The sequence below is a fragment of the Mustela nigripes genome, chromosome 14 (assembly GCF_022355385.1).
Source record: "Mustela nigripes isolate SB6536 chromosome 14, MUSNIG.SB6536, whole genome shotgun sequence".
Classification (NCBI taxonomy): domain Eukaryota; kingdom Metazoa; phylum Chordata; class Mammalia; order Carnivora; family Mustelidae; genus Mustela; species Mustela nigripes.
In genome coordinates, this window is record NC_081570.1 from 42,825,301 (window position 1) to 42,845,458 (window position 20,158).

The 20,158-nt window shown below is 56.8% G+C and overlaps 1 protein-coding gene across 3 annotated transcripts in view; it reads right to left on the minus strand.

Moving 5' to 3' along the window:
• Positions 1-2,484: 2,484 nt before the first annotated feature.
• Positions 2,485-20,158, minus strand: part of GLIS1 (GLIS family zinc finger 1) — a 215,850-nt gene continuing 198,176 nt past the window's right edge. For 2 of the 3 annotated variants that reach the window (XM_059376635.1, XM_059376636.1), the window contains exons 6-11: positions 18,562-18,672; positions 15,633-15,765; positions 11,040-11,196; positions 6,152-6,330; positions 5,382-5,549; positions 2,486-2,955 (exon numbers count right to left, since the gene is read on the minus strand). In XM_059376635.1, coding sequence (XP_059232618.1) covers positions 2,825-2,955; positions 5,382-5,549; positions 6,152-6,330; positions 11,040-11,196; positions 15,633-15,765; positions 18,562-18,672 — 879 coding nt within the window. In that variant the 3' untranslated portion in view covers positions 2,486-2,824. Of the gene's footprint in view, positions 2,956-5,381; positions 5,550-6,151; positions 6,331-11,039; positions 11,197-15,632; positions 15,766-18,561; positions 18,673-20,158 lie in introns of all 3 variants that reach the window. The other variant, XM_059376634.1, reaches the window with a different exon arrangement.

The following is a 20,158-nucleotide window of genomic DNA, read 5'->3' on the forward strand; positions in this document are numbered from 1 at the left end:
GGGGCGTGGGCACTAGGCACCCTGCCCTGTGACGGCAGCACAGTCCCGGCCGCAGGCCCTGGCACTTGGTCAGAGCTCAGGAGGGGCCGCAGTTCTCAGTGTTTCCTAAATAAGGGGCGAAGAAAGCATGGCCGGGAAGGGAGATCAGGTCCAGTCTCTTGGCGGATCCTGCCCCAGGGGCCCAGCCGCTGCTGTGCTCCCTAGACTAGGATGGAGACCTGGCGGCGTCTGGGAGGCGGGAGGCCTCCGGGTGCCAAGAGGAGGAGCGGAGGCTCAGCGGAGACCCCGCAGGGGAAGGGGGCAGTCACATCTAAATTCAGGGTCAGGATGAAAGCTGCTATGACTGAGTCCCTACTGTGTGCCGGGCCTTTGTCTCCAGCTCGCTCATCTGTCTTTTCTCTTTTCTCTTTTGTTTCTTTTTGCCTTTGTCCCCATCTCTCCCTCTCTCTCTCTCAGAAACTAAATGGGATCCAACTGCCAGCTCCTTGTGTGTTCTCCTGCTCACGGCGCAGCCCTTTCATTATTAATAGAAATATGTCCTCATTGTACAGCTTAATTCTGCTTATCTGGAGTGGATTAAGTGCTTACAATGACATGCAGTATTGATTCTGGAGCATCTCTGTTAAAGGAATTTTGCCACGACCTAATTAGTTCCATAAAACCAGTGGAGGATGGGACCATGGGACCGAGGGTGCCTGGGAGTCAGGAGCCCTGAGTCCTCATCCCAGATGCCCACGTGCTATGTGGCATTAGGTCAGAATCTCCCCACTGGAGGCCAGGACTGGGGCCTGTTCTGGGAGCAGGAGGTGGGAGCCAGGTTGCCCGGAGTCCTTAGGGCTGGAAGTGCCGTGGGTGAGAGTGTGTGTTCTGGAGCCCCATCCCTGGGTATTGAATCCCTTGCTCTACCGCCCTCTAGCTGTTTCAGGTCCCTCAGTGTCTGCATCTTTAAAATGGGGTCATTGTCGGGCTCTGGAAGGAAACAGATGGGCCTCTGACCGGGGCAGGTGACGAGGGTTTAAGGAAAGGTCCATGTACAACAGTGTGGATGGCAGACTGACGAGGGACAGTGCGGTGCCCTGACTTTCCTAAGAGTGGGAGCAGTTTCAAGCCTCCAGCCCAGGCCTGACGAGGGAGGACAGGGGGTCACTGCTGTGACCAGCACATTGGGGGGGGGCACATTGGGGTCTTGAATGAGGACAGAGCCTGCCCAGGGACCCTTGCTCTCCCTCCTCCTTCCCAAGCTGGGCTCCTCACTTGCTAGAAACAGCTGGGAGGCAGAGGGAAGGGAGCCCCAGACACAGTCCCCACACATTGGCCTGGACACAGAGCAGGACGCATGGCCTCTGTAGGTTTCAGGGGGAGACCGGGCACGTATACAGGTGGCAGCCTTAGTCCTGTCCCCACTTGGCTGGGTGGCTTCTCTGAACCTCTGCTTCCTTCTCTATAAAGAAGGGATTGGGGTGCTTGGGTGGTGTCGTTCGTTAAGCATCTGACTATTGGTTTCAGCTCAGGTTGTGATCTTGGGGTTGTGGAATCAAGTCCTGCGTCAGGCTCCGTCCTCTGTGTGGAGTCTGCTTAAGACGCTCTTTGCCCCTCCCCTACCCAGCACTCTCTAAAATACATAAACCATTGAAAAAAAGAAGAAGAAGAAGAAGAAGGGATTGACTAGATCTTTCCACCTTGCTTTGCCTCCCTGCCTCAGTCTTGGAACTGGGTTTGACTCCTGACTGCCCTGCCTCAGGACAGGCCGCTCCTCCGCAGAGCTGTCCGAGGAGAGCCCAGCACACAGTAGGTCCGCAACACCCGCACCTTCCCTTATCTCATTTCACTTCGGCAATGCCAAGGTAGGAATTTTCCTGAAGGACTTCTTCTTTTTTTTTTTTTTTTTTTTTTTTTTAACCAGGTGACCTTCAGGGTGACGTGGTGAGATGCAGGATGCTGTCCAGGCCATCTGTCCAGGTCTGGATGAAGGGGAGGGAGCCAGGCAGGGGAGGACAACAACCCCGAGTGAGCCTCGATACCCTCAGAACTGGTTTCCTTCCCCCATCCCAGACAGCGTGGAGTAGGGTGGGGATCTGTGTCCAGGCGGGGATGCTGTCTGTAGCCTGACCCCCATCTTCGGGAGGCTGTTTGGACTCTGTCCTGCCGCCCCAGGCCCTCCCTGCTGACCCGAAGCCAGAGCCAGCAATGAAAGCACATTCCAGTGACTGAGAAGTCAGCTCAGAGAGCAAAGGTCTAGGCCAGCTGATCTGGGTCCCAGTTTGAGCCTTAGCCTTGGTCTTCTCACCTGCCTTGCAGCATGGTCCTGGGACCAGCAGGCCGTGCGGGCCGTGTGAGGCGGCCCCCCTTCCCCGGGCCTCCGAGCCCCTCACCCGGGCTCCCTTACACACCCCTCCACCCTGCTGCCCGCCTCAGCCTCGACGCCCCCTTGCGGGCACAACCAGGCCCCCACGTCTTGTTTCCAGTTTTTAATGTTTTTCTTGTAAAAACCCAAAATATAAAACTGGAAGGGGAATGGAAAACAAGTTCTGTACATTTTATATACACGAGGTCTGTGATTTCAAAACTGTGGGGGAAAGAAAAGGAAGACACAGGCAAGGGAATGTTGCAGCTCACGGATCCTGAAGGGCACCCCCGCGCCGCCTGCTCGGGCTCAGGCCGGCGCTCCTGGCCAGTGCTGGCAGCCGCCGCAGCCTGGCACCCTGAGTCTGTGGGGAGCTGCGGCCTGCTGGCTCAGGCTGGGTGCCCAGAGGGTGGGGACAGACGGCCAGTGGGCAAAGCAGTGTCTGCCATAGAGGGGGGCAAGCGCAGGCAGGGCCTTCCTTCAGGTGTCCGTGTAGATGGACGGGATGTGACTCAGGCAGTGGTCAAAGGCCCCGTTGGGGAAGAAGCTGCAGTCCTCGGGGCCGCTGGATGCCATGTCTTCGGATGGCTGTGGTGGCAGGGCCTCGTAGCCTGTGGGTACAGTGGGGAACAGGGTCCGGGCTGGAGAATGCAGGGGCTCTGCCTCATTGTCTTTTCCCAGCCTCCCCTCACCCCATCTTATTGCCCAGGGTCCCTCTCATAGTGTCTTCCGCAGGGCCTGCTCTGAGGCTTTACTCTTCCAGAAAAGGGAGCTGGTGGGTGGGAGGAGACGCTCTAGGCCTAGCACTCCCCTGAGGGGCTGGGGCAGCCGGACAGACAGAAGGCTGACTCGGGGGCAGACTGTCACCCAGTGCTGGACTATAGGACAGGACTATAGGCAGGGAAGAGAAGGAGGGCTATCACAGTTCTTGCCCTTGGGGGCTTGTCCCCTCCTGGTAGAGGGAACCCAGCCCATCCCATCCCCACTCTTTCAGGTTCCTTCACCTAACCAGACACGAGAAACCCAAAGAAGGAGATGAGCACTTACTGGGTTCTTACTGAGGGCTCTTGAAATCCTAACTCAAGTCTCTCAACAATCCTGTGAGGTAAGGAGTCACTATCCCATTTTACAGCTGAGAAGACAGGCTCAGAGAGGCCAAGACACTTGCCTAAGGCCAACTGCTGGTCAGTCGGGGAACCCAGAGCCATCTGGCCCCAAGACACCTGGTTCTTCCATTGGACGTGCTGTCTGAGTGGGGTCACTGTTCAAAGGCCCTCAACCTGGAGGGTCTTACCCAGTCCCTGCCCAAAGAGCCAGGTCCCTGAGCTGCTGTCACAGATTTCTATAGCCTAACATAGGCAGGCCTCAGTCTTTCCATCTGTGCAGTGGGATTAATCTGAGCTACTCCTGGGGCCCCAAAGTGCCACCCTGTGAGTCTGGATCAATCCATGTCTATTCTCAGCTTGGTGGGAGGTGTAGGCAGCTTTGTGGGTCCTGGGATGGGCCCCGAATGCTGGGCTGCCACCCAGATAGCAGAGGAGAAAGGAGGCCACAAGAATCCACTACGTTGGTGTGGGGCATGGAAGCTGCCTCTTGCCTGTGCTCATTCTTTGTTCCTGTTGCTAAGCCCAGAAACCCTGCCGCGGGCTGCATGGAGCAGGGGAAGGATGAAGGGTGAGAGCCGGCAGTGCTGGGATTGGGGCCAGTGCCTTATCACACCAACCCACGCGTGTGCAAAGAAGAGACATACATCCCCCACGCCCCGTGCACACCCTTGGAGAGGGTACACATCTGCCTATGACGCACAGAGGTAACACACCCCCATCCTCAGACACACTTACAGCATGCTTGAACGCAGTCTGTGTGCACAGATTGGAGTCCTGGGATGGGAACCAGGCAACGCAGTGTGTGTACAGATGGGAATAAAGGGTAGAGAGAGCGCGTGTACACAGTGCGTGAACATCAGCATGAGTGTGACATCTGCACATGCATGTAGACCTGAGCACCTGTACCCTGTGAGCTCCTTAAACATGCAGGGGGGCTTGTAATGCTTGGAACCTGCTTGTATGGGCCCTATGATATCCACAGGCACCACGGATACTCACCACAAATGTGTGAAGAAAGAAGACACACACAGACGGGAGAGCACGTGTGTGAATGGGAACATAGGGCCCCACGTGCAGGTGGACGCACAGGCTTCTGGGCGCTTGTTTACGGCCTTCTTGTCCCTCTGTCCTTAATCCTCTACCCCCAGCTGCACACACCCAGAGCTGTCCAAGGGGTCTCTGGCATGGGGCCTCAGGCTGAGATCCCCATCTGTCTGAGACCCCCATCCTGCCCACGCCTTGTAGCTTCCAGCTGGCTGCGGGCCTGGAGGCTGACTTGGGGAGGCTGACTTGAGGAACTCTGGGAAGGTCGGCCCCAGCCCTCAGATGCCCCTGCTCTGATCGGCTCGGCCTTGCTGGTCTGAGCCCATCCACCCTGGCCCGTCACTGGCTTTCTCCACTGCAGTGGGACCCTTCCTTGCAGAAGGCCCAGGGCTCCATAGCAGGGGACATAGATGCCACACAAGGTACAAGCACAACCTCTAGGCTCTGTCCTTTCCTAGTAGTGTGGCCACTCCAGTCTCGTTTCATCTGTTCGACAGAGATCCGTCTTTGTCTTTTTCCCTGTTGTACCCCCAGGGTCTACAACCGTGCCTGGCATGTAGTAGGTGCTCAGTAAATAGTTAAAGGGCAACATCAGCTGGACTGTAAGCTCCCTGATTCTTCTCTGTCTTCAGAAACCTGCCAGTGCGCAGACACGTAGCAGCTGTGACAACGTGGGAGGGACACTGATCTGGAGACAGGCAGGATGCCAATCCCAATTCTGTGGGGTTCTGGGACCTCTGGGAGCCTCGATGTCTCCTTCCACCAAGTGGGGATGACTCTGCCTCTTCAGGCCGTCCCAGGGCTTCAGGACAATGTACATAAGCACCTAGCCCAGGGTTGGGCCATGGTAGGCAGTCAGGGAAGGGAGGCAGGCAGCTGGGGCTTACCGGTGGCAGATAAAGGTGCGTTGAGGCCGTGGTAGCTATTGGGCCGCAGGGGGTTGAAACCGTGGGCTTCCCCGGCCAGACCGTCCCCGCTGGCTGCTGGCTCAGCTGTCCGGTAGCAGTCGCCGTAGGGGAAGCAATTCTGGATGGAGTGGAAGGTGCCCTGGTACCCTGCAAAGAGAGGCAGCAGGGGCTGCGTCAGCGAAGGATGAGTGCCCGGGGGCGAGAGGGGCCAACCCTGCTGTGCTGTGCCATCTCCCATATAGTCCTGTCCCTCCACATTGGGTGTGAAGGAGAGAACAGAGCTCCAGCGGGAGAAGGTGCCAGCGGTCCTGGGCCCCTTTCCCAGCTCTGCCGGCCGCTGGAAGGGGAGGGTAAGGTGGCCTCATGTAGCGGCCCCTGACTGGAGTCATTTGTAGGCTGACGCAGCGCTCTGAGGGAAGGGACTGTCGGCCCCCCACCCCCACTTCCTGAGATGCCTGCTCCCTGCCCTTCCTCCAAGCAGCAGGCTGTTCCCACCTGGTCAATGCTGTTCCCTTCAATGCCTTGTCAATGGAATAACTCTTCCCCACCCCTCCAATGGAATTTCCTCAAGAAGTGCCCCTGACTAGGTGTATTGGGTCACTTGACTCTTGGCTTCTCCCACAGTGACTCTCAGCGCCCTCCCTCATTCTGATGCCCGCTGTCTCCCCCATCAGTGCCCCATTCCCCTCAGGCACCCTGAGCAGAAGTCAGTGGGTATCTATGGAGAGGGGCCCCCAGCCAGAGCTTACCTTGTGGACTGGGCAGAGGTGGGGGTGGAGGGCTCTGGAAAGGTGGGTAGGATGGCTTGCTGGAGAGTGTGGAGAAGGGCTGGACTCCTGGAGAATGGCTCTGAGAGGATGGTGGCAGCGGTGGTGGCCCGAGTCCCTTCAGTGGGCTGACCATAGGGGAGAGGAGGCCAGGTCCCAACCTGGAGAGAACAGAGGCAGTCATCAGTAGGACAGGCTCTGGGGGCCAGGGGGCCAAAGGCATGGCTGCTGCTGCTTGCTTCCCTCCAGCCATGAGGAGCTCGCTACCTGATCTGCTCTTACTTAAGACACCGCAGTTTGAAGAGGAAGCTTTTACTCTAGATTATGTTCAAACTGGAATTAAATTTGAAAGTCATCTAAGCTTGAAAGTCCAAAGGGATCAGTAAAGAAGAACTTCTATCTGGTATTTAGGACTGGCAATCAGCAAGGAACACTGGTTATCAGAAGGACCTTTGGAGTTGACAGAACTGTTTTAAAACCCCATCTGCTCTCACTGGCTGTGACTTCAGCAAGATGCTTAATGTCTCTGAGCCGCTCCCAGGGTTGCTGTGTGTCCAGCTGGGACACTGGGATTCTCATGAGCTACGGGAAGTACCAGCCACCCCCGCGGGACCATGCTGCTCTCACTCTGCACTTGCGCTCTGGCTACCGGGAGGACAAGCCCCAGAAAAGCTGCCCTGACAGCCCCATGGCACTGAGTCACCACCCACTGAGTCCCCGCCTCACCTCAGGCCCTGGGAGAGAAGTTCTTGTGTCTGCCTCGCACATCAAAACAGCAAGGTTCAGAGACACAGCTCACCAGGTTAGTCCTGGCCACACTGACCTCACGGGTTAGGATGAGGGTAAAATTAAGTAAGTTAAAGTGGACATAGCACCCAATATGATGTTACATGTATTCTGAGCCACTCCATGAACCAGCATCATTATTATAAAGACATAGGGAAAGAAAACAAGCAGATAGTTCTGATGTCTAAGTTGGGCTTTCTTCCCCCACACAGTGAGCTTTCAGGGACCTTCTGTCTCCATCCTTGCACTCCCATACCTCCTGTGATGGGGGGCTCACCACCTCTATTCATACAGAGCCTGAGGTAAGGCAGGCCTGAGCCTGTGTTCTCTGGAAGTTCACTCTCTGGAATAAGGTCATGGTAGCTGAGAGTTGTTCTGTCACCCTGACCACAGCAGAGCCCAGGCAGGTTATCTAACTAGATGGCATGTCCATCCTCATGCTGCTCCCACTGCCTCTGCTCACAGGAACCGACCTGGCCCTGGGGCCAGATGGACTTGGGGGCTCTGGGGACCAGCCTGTAAAGCCCTTACGTGCATTGCGGAAGAGGCAAGGGGAGCTCAGAGTGTCCACTCTCTGATTTGCCTTGTGGATCTGTTGGACCATCCACCTTAAAATATACTACAAATCCAATGTCTCAGCTAAGGTGACCGTTATAGGCCAGAAACACTACCTCTGCTTACCCTCTAAACATGACGTGTTAGGGGGACAGATCAGCTCCTTTCTGTGAGGGAAGCAAGGCTATCCTGAAATGGAGAAAGATTTAGGGAGAGGCCAGTGGGCCCCAGGTATGTAGCCCTGCTGGGTCCCCCCACCTGCTCCCTTCAGCCTGGGTACCCTCTGCTCACTGCTGTCATTTGATGTTTGGAACCCCACCACTGTGAGTGTGCTGAAGGTGACACGGGGGGCCTCTGTGCTGGCTCCTGGTTCCCGGTCCCCCATCTCACACACTGCAGGTACCTCCTCAGCATCAAGTTGATGAACTGAATCCTCATCAAGGCCCCATGACCTTCTTATCATCCTCATGACTGTTTTTAGGCTCTTCTCACAGAGCTGTCAAGTGGGAGAGGGTTTACCCTGCGGTCTATATGCCGTGTGTCCTCACAGCAGGTTCTCAGGCTGAGACTGGGCTGAGGTGTGGCCCGCGGGGAGGCTGCGGGGTGGCCTGTAGGGGACCTACCCCCCTTCAGGCCCGCTGCGTGGTGACCACCTGCCTCACGCCCGGCCCAAGCTTACACCTATGGCAGCCCTTCCCTGACTTCCCGACGGTCCCCTGCCCTGGGAGCTCCTGTGGGAAGGCTGGGCCTTGCCTCTCAGGGGCACTGTGCTCAGCCCTGGGCCGGGAACACCACAAACAGCTGATAAACACTAACCAACGGGTTTTTTAACCGCTCAGCTACAAAACCCAGAGATTAACAGCGCTGCAGAATTAAGGAGAACCAGATCTGAAGGAGGAAAAAAAAAATGCATTCTCAAAGTTTGTTTTCCCTGTCTCAAACCTGCCATAAATTCACATTTGCCACCTTCACAGCCAGTGAAATTAAACAGAACACGACTCTCTCTGCAGCCGACATGAAGGCTGAGGTTACGCTGCTCTACCTGAACTCTTTAAAAGGAAAAAAGATCATCTGGAGCTCCTCTTCTGAGTCATGCAAATGATTCCTAAATCAAATATTTTTGCTTCAATTGGAACCTATAAAAATTAATATAAAACCTCACTGGCTTGGCAGACTGAGGGCTTCATACCTCGTATGGGGCTGAGGGGGAAAAACCGCCCTTTCGGCGTCTTCCCTGAGCCAGGGTAAATAAATTTGGTCATGAAGTCAGGCCCTCTTAGCATATTTTTGAGTGAATCAGATAATTCTGTCAAACTCTTTAAACGTCCCAGCAAACCACCAGGGAGCCGCGAGTGGCCTTCCCTGTTGACTTTGGCAGGAAGGGGAGGCTGAAGGCCTTTTCCCTCTGCCTTGCTGCTCTTCTCAGGGGCTGAAAAAAGAAACCCATTCAAGCTGGGCCTGGGCCTGCTGTCAGGCTCGAGGGCCCTCTTCTCCCACAGCCCAGCGAGGGAGCCTGGGTGCCTGGCCCTTTGGGATGACTCGAGCAGGAACCGGCACTTGGATGGTGGGCTGGGCTGTCCTGGTCTTGTCATCACTCTGCCACTCGCCGCAGGAATCCCTGACGGGCACTTACACGCAGGTGGCAGGCAGGTGATGAATGAGGCAGAGCAGAGGGCCTGAGCAGGGAGAGGCCTGTGTGGTTTATTTTAGTTTGGTTGGAGACATTTTGGGGGCTGGCGTGTGGATGAGCAGGTGGCCTGAGCTGGTGGGTGGGTGGGTGGGGGGGAAAGGTGTCCGTGTCCGTGATGCCACGTACAAAACCAGCAGGTGTTGTGTCTGCTGTGGCTGCTCCTCACCATCTTCCTAAAGAAGATTTTAATACCCATTTTATAGAGGAGGAAACTGAGGCTCAGGGAGGCCTGGTTCTCTGGGTCCCCTTTGGCTTCCCCTCAGGCTGCCTCCCTCCCCCAAGTCTTCCCTGGTCCATGAATGGCACTTCTGCCTCCCCAAGGGCCCATCCCGGGTGCCTCCTCCTCTCCCCGCCCAGCTGCGTTTCCTCGAGGCCCGCTGATTCTCTGATGCCTCCTGGTGTTCCTCCTCTCCACCCAGCAGCCCTGGCTCAGGCCTCCACCCTCCCACATTCAGTGCTGCCTCTGGAAACCAGCCCTACACTGCAGGCCACGCTGTCCTCCCCAAACTGACCACATCCCTGCCCAGCTCCCTTTGGATATAGCCCCACCACAGGCCATGTGATCTGGCGCTGGCGACCTCCCTCCTGAGCTTGTCACCCTACACAAAGGTGCATGTTTCCCAGAACACGGCAAGGCTTCAAGGCTTCACCGTGTCTGCACTCCCACTGCCCCTTCCTCCCAATCTCTCCTCTCTGTCAACTGCTGCTTAACTGTGGAGGCCTGGTCTAGCACCACCTCCAGGAAGCCTTCCCTGCATTGTCCTCCACCGCACTGGGCTCTCCTCCAGGCTTCCACAGCCCCTTCTGCTTCTTCCCTCAGAGCCCTTGTCCTATGTGGTCAATCCCTGCGGGTCTATGTCCCTTCCTGATAGTGAGATTCTCCAGGGCTGGGGTCATCAGTCGCTCGAACATGGGGTCCAGGGCCAGCCCCCCTCAGGGGCTCAGTAACTGGACGCTGACTGACTGGATAAGTGAGTGGCGAGGAGCCTAGTTCGGAGCTCTGGACAGCAAATTTGTTGATGAAGCCAGGCTGGCCCCAGGCACAGGCAGGCCAATGCCACGGCCAAGGCTGTGGCCTTGGGGAGCAAGGGCAGAGAAGGAAGGTACCGAGGCCAGGCCTTGGGGGTCAAGTTTGATCAAGTCCTGCTAGTGATAAGTGAAAGTGGCAGGGAGGGCAGGCTGTAGGGCTGTGTGAACTCCCTCCGCACATTTGCAACGAAAACAGATTTGGCAGCACCAGGGGCCAGCAATTAGCACATTTACCATTTCCAGCCAATTAAGTGGCCACAATGGGAACCACATTGAATACAGAAAAAGACCGCTCGCTCTTCCTTGCAGTGATCCTGCATGACGGGCCCCTGGACAAACTCTGCGGGCGGGGCGGGGCAGTGACCACAGCTGCTGTGGCCAGAATGGTGGTGAGAGCCAGACGAGCACCTCTAGAGCGGGCAGCAGGCAGCCTGCTCGCCAAACGTGGCATGAGCCAAAGAGAAGCCGGAGTCAGGCTCCCGAGGCGGCCCAGTCAGGCAGTCCAGGGTGCAGGGCAGGGCACAGTGTCTTCAGCAGTCGCCCTTACAGGGGTGGGGGGAGAGGAGGAGCACACACAGTGAGGCGTCAGGAAGTCCATGTGCCAACACCCTCTGCCTGGTGTGTGGCCTCGAGGTGCCAATGAGACTGTGCACAGGTGTCCGTCCAGGATATGGTACACAGTAAGCGCCGCATAAATGCTGACAGTTTGCATTATCAGTGATAAGCACAGAGTGCGCAGGACGCCTCCCCTCACCTGCCCCTGTGCAGGTGTCTGCTTGTGGTCCCGGAGGACCGGCTTGCTGTACGTACCCGTCCCTGGTGCTCTCAGCCGTGGGGAGAGGGGACAGATGGTGGTGGGAACTGGTGCTGGCATCCAGTGGGTGGTGCCTGGAAGGGACCTCGTGCATGGGGGGCAGGATGCCCGATGAGAGCCCATTATGAGGGGTGACAGAGCCAGGATACATGCCTGCAGGGAAGCAAACAATTACCACTGGGCTTCGGCCGCTCCCTAGAGATGGCTGTGAACCACCCAGGAGCTGTGTGTCTGCTGTCAGAAAGAGACAGACACGAAGCGAAACCAGCACGGTCGTATTACCAGGAGGTCGGGGGCCCAAACAAGGAGGGGATGGCCCTGCTCCACTGTTCGTGCCCCGGCTACAGGGCTGTATATGGGGCTGAGGCTGTCCTGAAAGCAGCGGAGGACTGAGAAGGGGCTGTCAGAGGCATCAGCAGGCCAGGCTGTGTGTGTGTGTGTATGTGTGTGTGTGTGTGTGTCACACACATGCTTGCATTTTTTTAGGGTGGTGGGTTGTATGGAATGTGCTGCCTCAAGTCTCCGGAGCTGTTCTGTGTAGCCCTGGAAGCAGACAGGGATCCTGGAATGGAGAGAAGCCTGAGAGAGACTCAGGGCTTGGCCATACTTCTCATAGGCAGACCTGATGTAGAGGTCTGCCTTTGGAGGAAATGAATTCCCTGTCTCCAGAGACATGCAAGGACAGACTGGATGTCCACCATGAGGGGTCCTAAAGACAGGGTAAGATTGTGCTCGCTGGATGTCAGGCTGACCTAGGAGACCTATGAGAAGGGACGCCACAGACGGTTGTACAGGCTATACACAACACAAGGGTTCTGACAGAGGAGAGGTGGCAGCCATGCTCTCATCTACGATTCTAAACCTCTAAAAGATGCCTGCAAGGTGGTACCACCTTCTATCACCTGTTACTCCCAAGGGTCTTACTCTTGTTAAGACAGGTAGGGAATGAATCAATGGAGGACATTAGGTCATAGTTGTTGCTACAGGGGTCTAATGGAGGGTCTGGGAGTAGTTACTGAGGCTAGTGCTTCCCAAATGCCTTCACCAAGGAACCCCAATTAGAAGGGAGAAGGACCCCAACTCTGGGACTTGAGCCTGAGAGGGACCCAGCAGAGGTGGCAAATTTTCCCTCTATTTTATCTGAAGAAAATAGGACCAATTTTGTTCCCCTTTTAACATCTGGCCACATTTATTTGACTTTTATGACACTGACATCATTTTCCTAGAAATTAAGTCATTATATTGATGGCCCAGGATAACTTCCACAGGCTCGTGGCCACACCCAGAGCTCTGATGCAGGGTTCACACTGATTAGTCTGAGCTCGCCTGGGTCAGCTGCTGCAGTTTGAACAGCACCCCAGTCATTGTGGGTCCAGACCCAATGCTCTTTACCATGAAGACTATCCGAGCACACAGCACACTCTTTTCGTGCATGGAGTCAAGAAGGAACTTTTACATTCTCCAGTGGCTGGGGGGTTCCAAGGCTAGCCCATCCCAGGTTGGCCCCTTTCTCCCAGACCTGCAGCTCAGGAAGCTACCACCAGGAACTGAACAGACCAGGGGAGGCTCCCTCCCTGAACAGCAGCGAATCAGGCCTCCAACTGATACCAAAGAAAGCCCGCTTAAAGCCAGGCCAAAGAACTGTCCTGGGGTTCTAGCTCAGGCTATGTCCAAGATGTCCACGTAAGGGCCTGTGGGCCAGGCTTCACTGTGGGCTGGCTGTGAGACCCCAGGGCTCTGAATGGGCTCTTGGGGGGCCCTCTGCCTCTCAGCTCCAGGCCTTATCCCTTCCCATCGTGGGGACCTCTGGTCCCAAGGGCAGCCCCACCATCCATCCACCACACGTCCCTCCCCAGCTGTCAGGAAGGCACTGGAGGGGATTTCTGGGGATAGAGCCTGGCTCGGCACTGCTCCTGGCTTGCTCCGCTCACCACTCCCCTGAGCATCTCACCTGCCATCTTGAACCAATTTGGAAGCCTGACAGCTAGGAAGGTCTAGAATCCCGATAAATCCTGCTCTCTCTCCCTCAGCCGTGCTGAACTCGTGCTTTTCATATCCTCGCTGCCCATCACATTATGCTGGGTCTGCTAAAGGAGCCTGCCAGATAAGCTCTGGAGGGTTTTCTCTGAAGAGAGCTGGGCCTTCCAGATGAGAGACAAGCTCTTGGGATTTTACTATCATCAGACAACGAACATTTAATGTCCCCCTTGCAAGCTCCTCCCCTTCCCTCCCCACTCTGTTCTGGACTCCTCTCTGTCCTAACACTCCTTGAATCTGCCCCGTTTCCCCTTGCCTTTGCCTACCTTCCCCTGTCCAGCCCTGTGCAGACAGTGGGGTAGGCATGCTGAGCATGTAGGCAGACAGCAATGGCAATGATGGTGGCACAGCATCACAAGGGCTGGCGGAAAGGGGATGCCATGGAGCCTGCTGGCCTCTCCCCAAAATGCACCATTTGAGCCTATGAATCACCATCCTCCATCATCAGCTTTGAGTGCTTGACCTCTGGCCCTACCATCTTCCCAACTGCACCCCAAGCCTTTGCTGTATGGCCTGCAGAAGCTAGTGGCTGACGTGCAGAGAGATCCAGAAGTTCTGCGCCTGCCTGGCTGGTCCTTGTCTCCCCACGGGGCTGGAAGCAGCCTTCAGACAGGGACCAGCTCAGGGCCTGGTACCCAGCAGGTGCCAGTATGGTGAGGAGAGCATCGGCGGCCGGGAGGCCTCAGACTATCTGATAATGGACAAGGCCTGTGGCTGGACAGACAGCCCAGGTTCAAGTCTGGTCTCTGCCATTGACTGGCTAAGGATCCTCAGCATAACCTCTGGAGGACTTAACCTTAACTTCTGGAGGACTAAACCCTAACCTCTGCAGGACCCTGTTCCCTCATCTGGAAAAAAGAGCAGAGTAGCATGGACTTTTTGAGGCGCACGTGAGGGTTTTGCTAATATGGGCACATACAGTCCCCAGAGCGGCTCCTGGCATGGATTCGGTAAACGGTGGGGCCGTGCGTTATCATGAGATGGGGGAGAACACAGTTCCTCTTCTCACTCACCATGGGCGACAACAGCAATACTTGTGATAAAATTATCTGCCACTCTGCGTTTATAGACGTGATCATGTTGCAATCACATTTGTTGTCACAGCAGGTCTGGGGGAGAAAGTGAGGCTCGAGGCAGGGAAGATGCCACTTGCTCGCTGTCAGAGCAGGCGTGGGGTTACCCGGACGGTCCTCTCCCATGCTGCTGCCTCAGTGACTCTGCTTCTCTGCAGCATGGGCTCATGGGGACCGAAGGAGAGGGTGTCCGTTTAGTGACCAGCCCGAGCAGGTCCTCAAGACATGGCTATTCCAAGTCTGGCCCTTTTCCCTGGGAGAGGCCCTGGCCCGGTATCCTTGAGAAAAGACGTCCAGCCTGGACCAGCTGCTGACTTTTCCACGTGACCTTGGGTCAGTCCCCCTCCTGCCCAATCCTGAGTCCCCCCAGAGTAAAAATGAAGGGGCTGCAGGGGCCTCTGCCCCAGGCCAGCCACTGCTGATCAGTCACGGCCCTCCTTCCTGCTGGGGCCTCAGAATCAACACATCCCTTATCCCTGTGTCTCTTCTCGTCTGCTATTTTACCAATTCTGACCTTGTGAGAAGAAGCCCGTGGAAGAGGGTACGATCCCTGCTCCATTCTCCTGGGGTGTCCTTAGAGACCTTTGTGAACACAGATCCCTGTGAAGGGCAGCCCAGAGGAAGCGTAAAGACCTTCTCTTCCTGAGGCTGTCTGGTAAGGGCTCTGACAGAGTTTTAAATCTGCTGCTACTTCCACACTGAGGGGAAAGCATTAAAAATGAGAAAATAAAGAATGTTTAAGATGGTTAGAGTAATTCAAGAAATCCCAGAGGGTGGGAAGAGCTTTCCTCTCTGATCCTGCGGTTTCTGTGGGGGGCGCAGGGGGCACAGCACCAATCTTGTCAGTGGGAATCTCCCATCAGGCCATGCCGCCAGCCATGCCACCAGCCATGCAGCAGGGATTTCCTGCTGGGGCCACCTCAGCTGGACCAGAGGCTCTGAGTGTCCAGCTGGATGGACCTGCAGGGTCCCAGGGGTCGAGGGGCTCCATGTCTGGGCTGCAGCGTTTAAGAAGCTGGAAGGGATGATGGCCACGTGGTCCATCTTCTCTGAGGCTCAGTTTTCTCTTCCGAAGCCTGCTGTGGTGATGTGGAGCCCTGGTGGGACACATGGGACTTTGGCTTGAGGCCTGGGCCTGAACCCTGATGTGGGGCCTGAAGGAAGTGCAGGAGCGGCCTCAGTGAAGGGCTGGGGGAGGAGGCCGGCCGTGTGAACACAGCGGCTTGGAGACAAGAGGGAGCACGAGGTGCTCAGGAACCATGTTTGACATGCCAAGGTTGGGGTGGGCCTGGCCTTGTGAGGTCTCGAAGGCCAGGCTGAAAGGAGCCTGGACTTCCTCCTGTGGGCAAGAGAGCCACAGGAGAGGGTGAAGGAACGTATGTCAGGGGAGTGGGTGCCTGCGTGGCCCCTGGGAGCCCACAGAGCCTCACCATCTTCCTGCAGGGCTGTGCTGCCGGCCCTGCCTCCCTGCACACCTACCTGGGAGCAGCTCCTGGCCCAGGGGGCGGCCCCCCTTCCTGTCGTTGGCAGCCAGCTGTGTGGACCCATGGAGCTGCTGCAGGGCCAAACACTCAGTCAGGACGTCGGCCTCGATGTCAGGGCCCGTGTGCAGCTGAGGAGCAAGCAAAGGGAGAGAGGGTGTCAGTGTGAGACAACCCACCACCAGCAACACTGGGCTTAGGGGACCGGACAGGAAGGGCTCCAGAGGAAGACCCTTCACCTCACTGCTCCTCGGCTTCCCCGTCTGTGAAATGGAGCTAATTATACATGTTGGGTTAGTTCAGGGCTGAGAAGCAGATGCTAAGACAAGAGTGAACAGGCCAAGATTTTTGCCTGAGAGAAAACCAGAGAGCTGGGCAGGCTGGGAGAGCTGTGGGCTGAGCTACAAGTCTGACCCAGAGTAAAGGAGGGAGGGAAGGAGGTTGGTGGAAGCATCCTAGACTGAGTCCTCAGGGAGCAGCCGTGTGTTGGAAGTCAGGGGTCCTGTGTCTCCCAGGCAGAGGTTTTGCCTCAGTATCCCTGCAGGGCCTGCCACACTCAGTTCCTAGCTGGGAGCAGCCTGCCAGAGGCACAGCCTCACTCATGGGCCCAGACGGGTGTCCAAGGCTGCAACTGGGCCCTCCCCCAAGCAGCCACTGTGTGGCCCATTCTCGTGGCTGCCACAGTGAGCTCGTGTGTGGCATTCAGCGGGCACAGCGGAGGTGCCTTTCCTTCCTTCCCCCCGTCCCCGCATCTTTCTTTCTTCCTAACACGAGGCACAGTGGAAACAGTCTAGGGCTAGAGACAGAAGACCCGGGTTCAAATCCTAACCCATCTCTTCTGACTCCCTGTGTGACACTGGACAAGTAACTTAACCTCTTTGGCTGTCCCCTGCCTGTAACAAGCAATGACAACTGCCCCTCCCCTGCCCCCGGCTGCTGTGTGGAGTAAGGAGATGACATCTATGAAAGAGCTTGTTGAAGGTACTGTTGTGAAGGGCTGGCTGAGCCCCACATGGTCACGTGACAGTCGGCACACTGGATCCACATACGGACTGAAGTCGCTGGCTGAGAGCAGCCTGGGCCGGCAAATATTTTGGCCAGCTCTCAATTGTCCTAAAGGCAGGCTTGAGCTCTGTACCCCAAAATTCTTCACCTCCCCAGAGAGGCCAGATGGGGACAGGGTGTGGCTGGTTGAGGCCCTTGGGACCTGGGGCAGTGAGGCAGGTCTGCACCCTCCCAGGGAAATCCCAAAGCCTGACTATCAGAGCCCTGAAAATTAACTTGTCCAGACTCTTCATTTCACCTGGGACAAAACTGGCCCAGAGAGGGCAAGAGCCTGGTCCCACTTTGCACAGCAGCTGAGAGTCAGCCCGCAGGCTTTTCCCACCCTCCCAGGCCAGAGAGCTGGCACCCAGGCTGGGGGATGGCACGCCCAGCCTCCCGACAGGCTCTCAGCTCCTTGCCCCAGCAGCTGCTTTCCATGTAAATTCAGTTTCTGGCAAAAGAGGGCCAAGGCGTGTTCCTGCAGACCGCAATGTCGATCGGATTAGGAGCAGCAGGAGAGGAGCATTAAGGAAGAAAAGCATTTCTAATTCTCCCTGAAACGCAGCAGGGCTGCCAAGGAGCTGTCATAACACAAGGGTCGCTTTACCCAATAAGATACATCATCCCTGATGGCTCCTAATGGATGCCTATGGTTGGGAAGCTTGCAGATCTGCGGCCTCAGGTCCCTGGGGCTCAGTGCGAGCCAAGCACAGGGCCTGGGAAAACCGGGGCAGGATTCTGGTCCTCGGGCACCAGTGGGCTCAGGCTAGAAGCCTCCTTGGCATAGAGCCCAGGCCATTCCGCATCCCTGCTTGGGCCCTTCAGCCTGAGAGCAGTGGACAGAGCTCAGGCCCTGGAGACGGGCATGTCTGGGGTGAGACCCTGGTGGTCTCTCCTGCGGTTCACGACTCCATGCTGGGTTCAGTTTGGCCCTGCCTCGTCACAGTGAGGACAGATGGGGTGTTCTCACCAGACGGCTCAGGTGTAGGATAAAGACTGAAGCCTCAAGCTTGGCTGTTGCCTCCACCCTGCCATGTCTTTCCAGCAGAGCCCTGTGTGTCCCAGACCCATCTCTGTACACCCCCACCCCACAGGACTGAAGCAGGCCTCTTTCTCCAGCCTCTCTCTGCTGGACTCACAGCCCTGTCCACAGTTCTTAAAACAGTGCTTGGAAAACGGTAGGTACTGCATAAATGTTGCAGGGTGAATTAACAGGCTCTCCCTGCTCTGTCCTCCGCTGTCACGTGGATACCCCTGGACTGGCCCTGGTGTTTCTCTTCACCACCCCCTTCCCTTGCACTCAAGTACCTGCCTCCCATGGCCCTGGTGCTCTTCTGGAGATGTGGGTTGAGCCCAGAGGTGGGCTGAGCCCCAAGTGGCAGCTCCATCCCCCCACTGCCCTGGGTCCCTCCTGTTCCCACCCCAACAGGCTAAGGCCTCCTCTTATGCACACCTGACTATTCTCTGTGGACTTCTACTGTCATCTTTATTATATTCTACCAAATGAGCTCTTTATGTCTCCCTGCCAGGTCCCCATCAGAGGAGGGCACCATGGTTTCCCATTTTTATATCTTTGATGCCTATACAGGGCCTGCCATCAAATGTTAACTAAGCGAGCCAGGGCGAGGGGGCAGATGGATGATAGAGAAGCTGTATGTGGACGGTCTGTGGGTGGACAGATGTCTGGCCGGCTGGAGGTGAGCAAGTGAACTCAGGGGCCGGGAGGCCAGTCTCGGACGATGGAGAGCAGCATCCCCAGGTGTGTGGAAGGGTGAATGCAGGCAAGGAGTGCGGGTACCTGGCTTGTTGCCCGATAGGTGTCTGCGAGGCTGGGAGTCGGGGGCAGACACTGGCAGAGGTGGGCCTGGAATGGAGACTCTTACCTTCTTACGCACCTGCTGCTCTTTGGCCGAATGGGCCTTCACGTGCTTGCGGAGGGAGCTGGGGTCCGTGTAGCGCTTGGAGCAGCCGGGGATCTGGCAGGCATAGGGCTTCTGTAACATCAGAGGGGCAGAGGTGGGGTGAGGGAGCAGCTGTCTGGCAGCCCAGCGTTGTACTCTGTGACCCGCAGCAGGAGGGGGGCCAGCTGCAGGCTCACACCCAGTCCCTCCCCGTGTCCCCAGCCAGGAGGGGTCTCACTCAGCCAGCCCCGCCCACACGCCTCAGAGTGCAGGAGGGGTTGGATCTCCCTGCTACCCTCATGCTGGGACCTCAGAGAAGTCAACTCCCATCGCTGAGTCTCTCTGGCAAAATGGAGCCACCTGAATTCTAAGCATTCTCCCAGCTCGGACACTGGCTCTGAGGAAAGGGCACCCTGTGAGCCCACGGCTGCAGAGAACGCACAGGTGGGCAAGGAGTACAGTGAGGTGGCTGTCTTAGAGGAGGAGGAGGGGGAAGAAAAGGGACAGCAAAGGGCCAAGCTGGAGTACGGCAGGGCCTCAGGGCTGGGAGTGACTAAGCACACCCTGCAGTGGCTCCAGACACCCCAGATTGCTCTGGTCGGTGAGAAACCCAAATCCTCAGTCCAGGGATCATGGGAGCCGGGGAGGGAGCTGGATCTCAGACGAAGGCCTGGGGAAGCTGGGGGTCTGGGCCCTTTGTGCACTTTCCCCTGAGTCCCTATCTCATTGCTCATCTAGAGCCAATCCATCCGTTTTACTGCCTCCCCTGTTCCTGCCTCCCCTGTTCCTGCCTGGGGCTCATACTGTTCTCTGTGCCCCAGTCTCACCTCCCACCACTGCCAGAGGACCCTTGGCCATGCTCTCACCTTTGAAAACCCCTCCATGGCGCCCTTGTGTGCTCTGACACAGCTCATCTCCCAGCACTGAAGGCCCTTTGGGACGTGGGCCTGCTGAAGTTCTCACCCCTCCTCCTGCCCCCATCCTTGTACACCCTTCTGCCCAGCCCTTCTGGAATCTTCTTTCCACTTCTGCTCCCTGACCCTCCCCCAGGCAGCACTGAGCACCCAGCACTGCTGGCTTCGTTCAATGTCCTTCTCCTACTAGATAGTGCATTTCCTCGGGGGATGGTCCCTTCTGATTCATCTTAGGTCCCAGGGACTGACTCAAGGAGCAGCTCTAAACTGAATTCTGAGCTTTCCTGTAGGGAGTTCCACAGGACCCTGCTTGGGGTTCCAGCTGCTACGGGGGCTTGAAATCTTCCATCCCAATATACTTCGTGGTTCTGATTTCTCCAGGCCCTCCGGCCTCCAGCAACTGCAGGGAACTGGAGGATGTGTGGAGGAGGGGGTACGTCTCAGATTAAGTACCGGGACGGCCAGGTCCCTGTGAGACACACCCAGATGGACTGCCCCCGCCCAACCCCTCCCTAACCTCCTGGCAACTCTGTTCCCACTGGTGTGAGGAGAGACCAGTACAACCACAGACCCAGGGACCTCATGGGGAGGGGGAAGCAGAAAGAGATGACCATACCTTGGTGCTGCCACGGACAGTTGCCAGGTTAAAGAAATGGAGGAGAGCA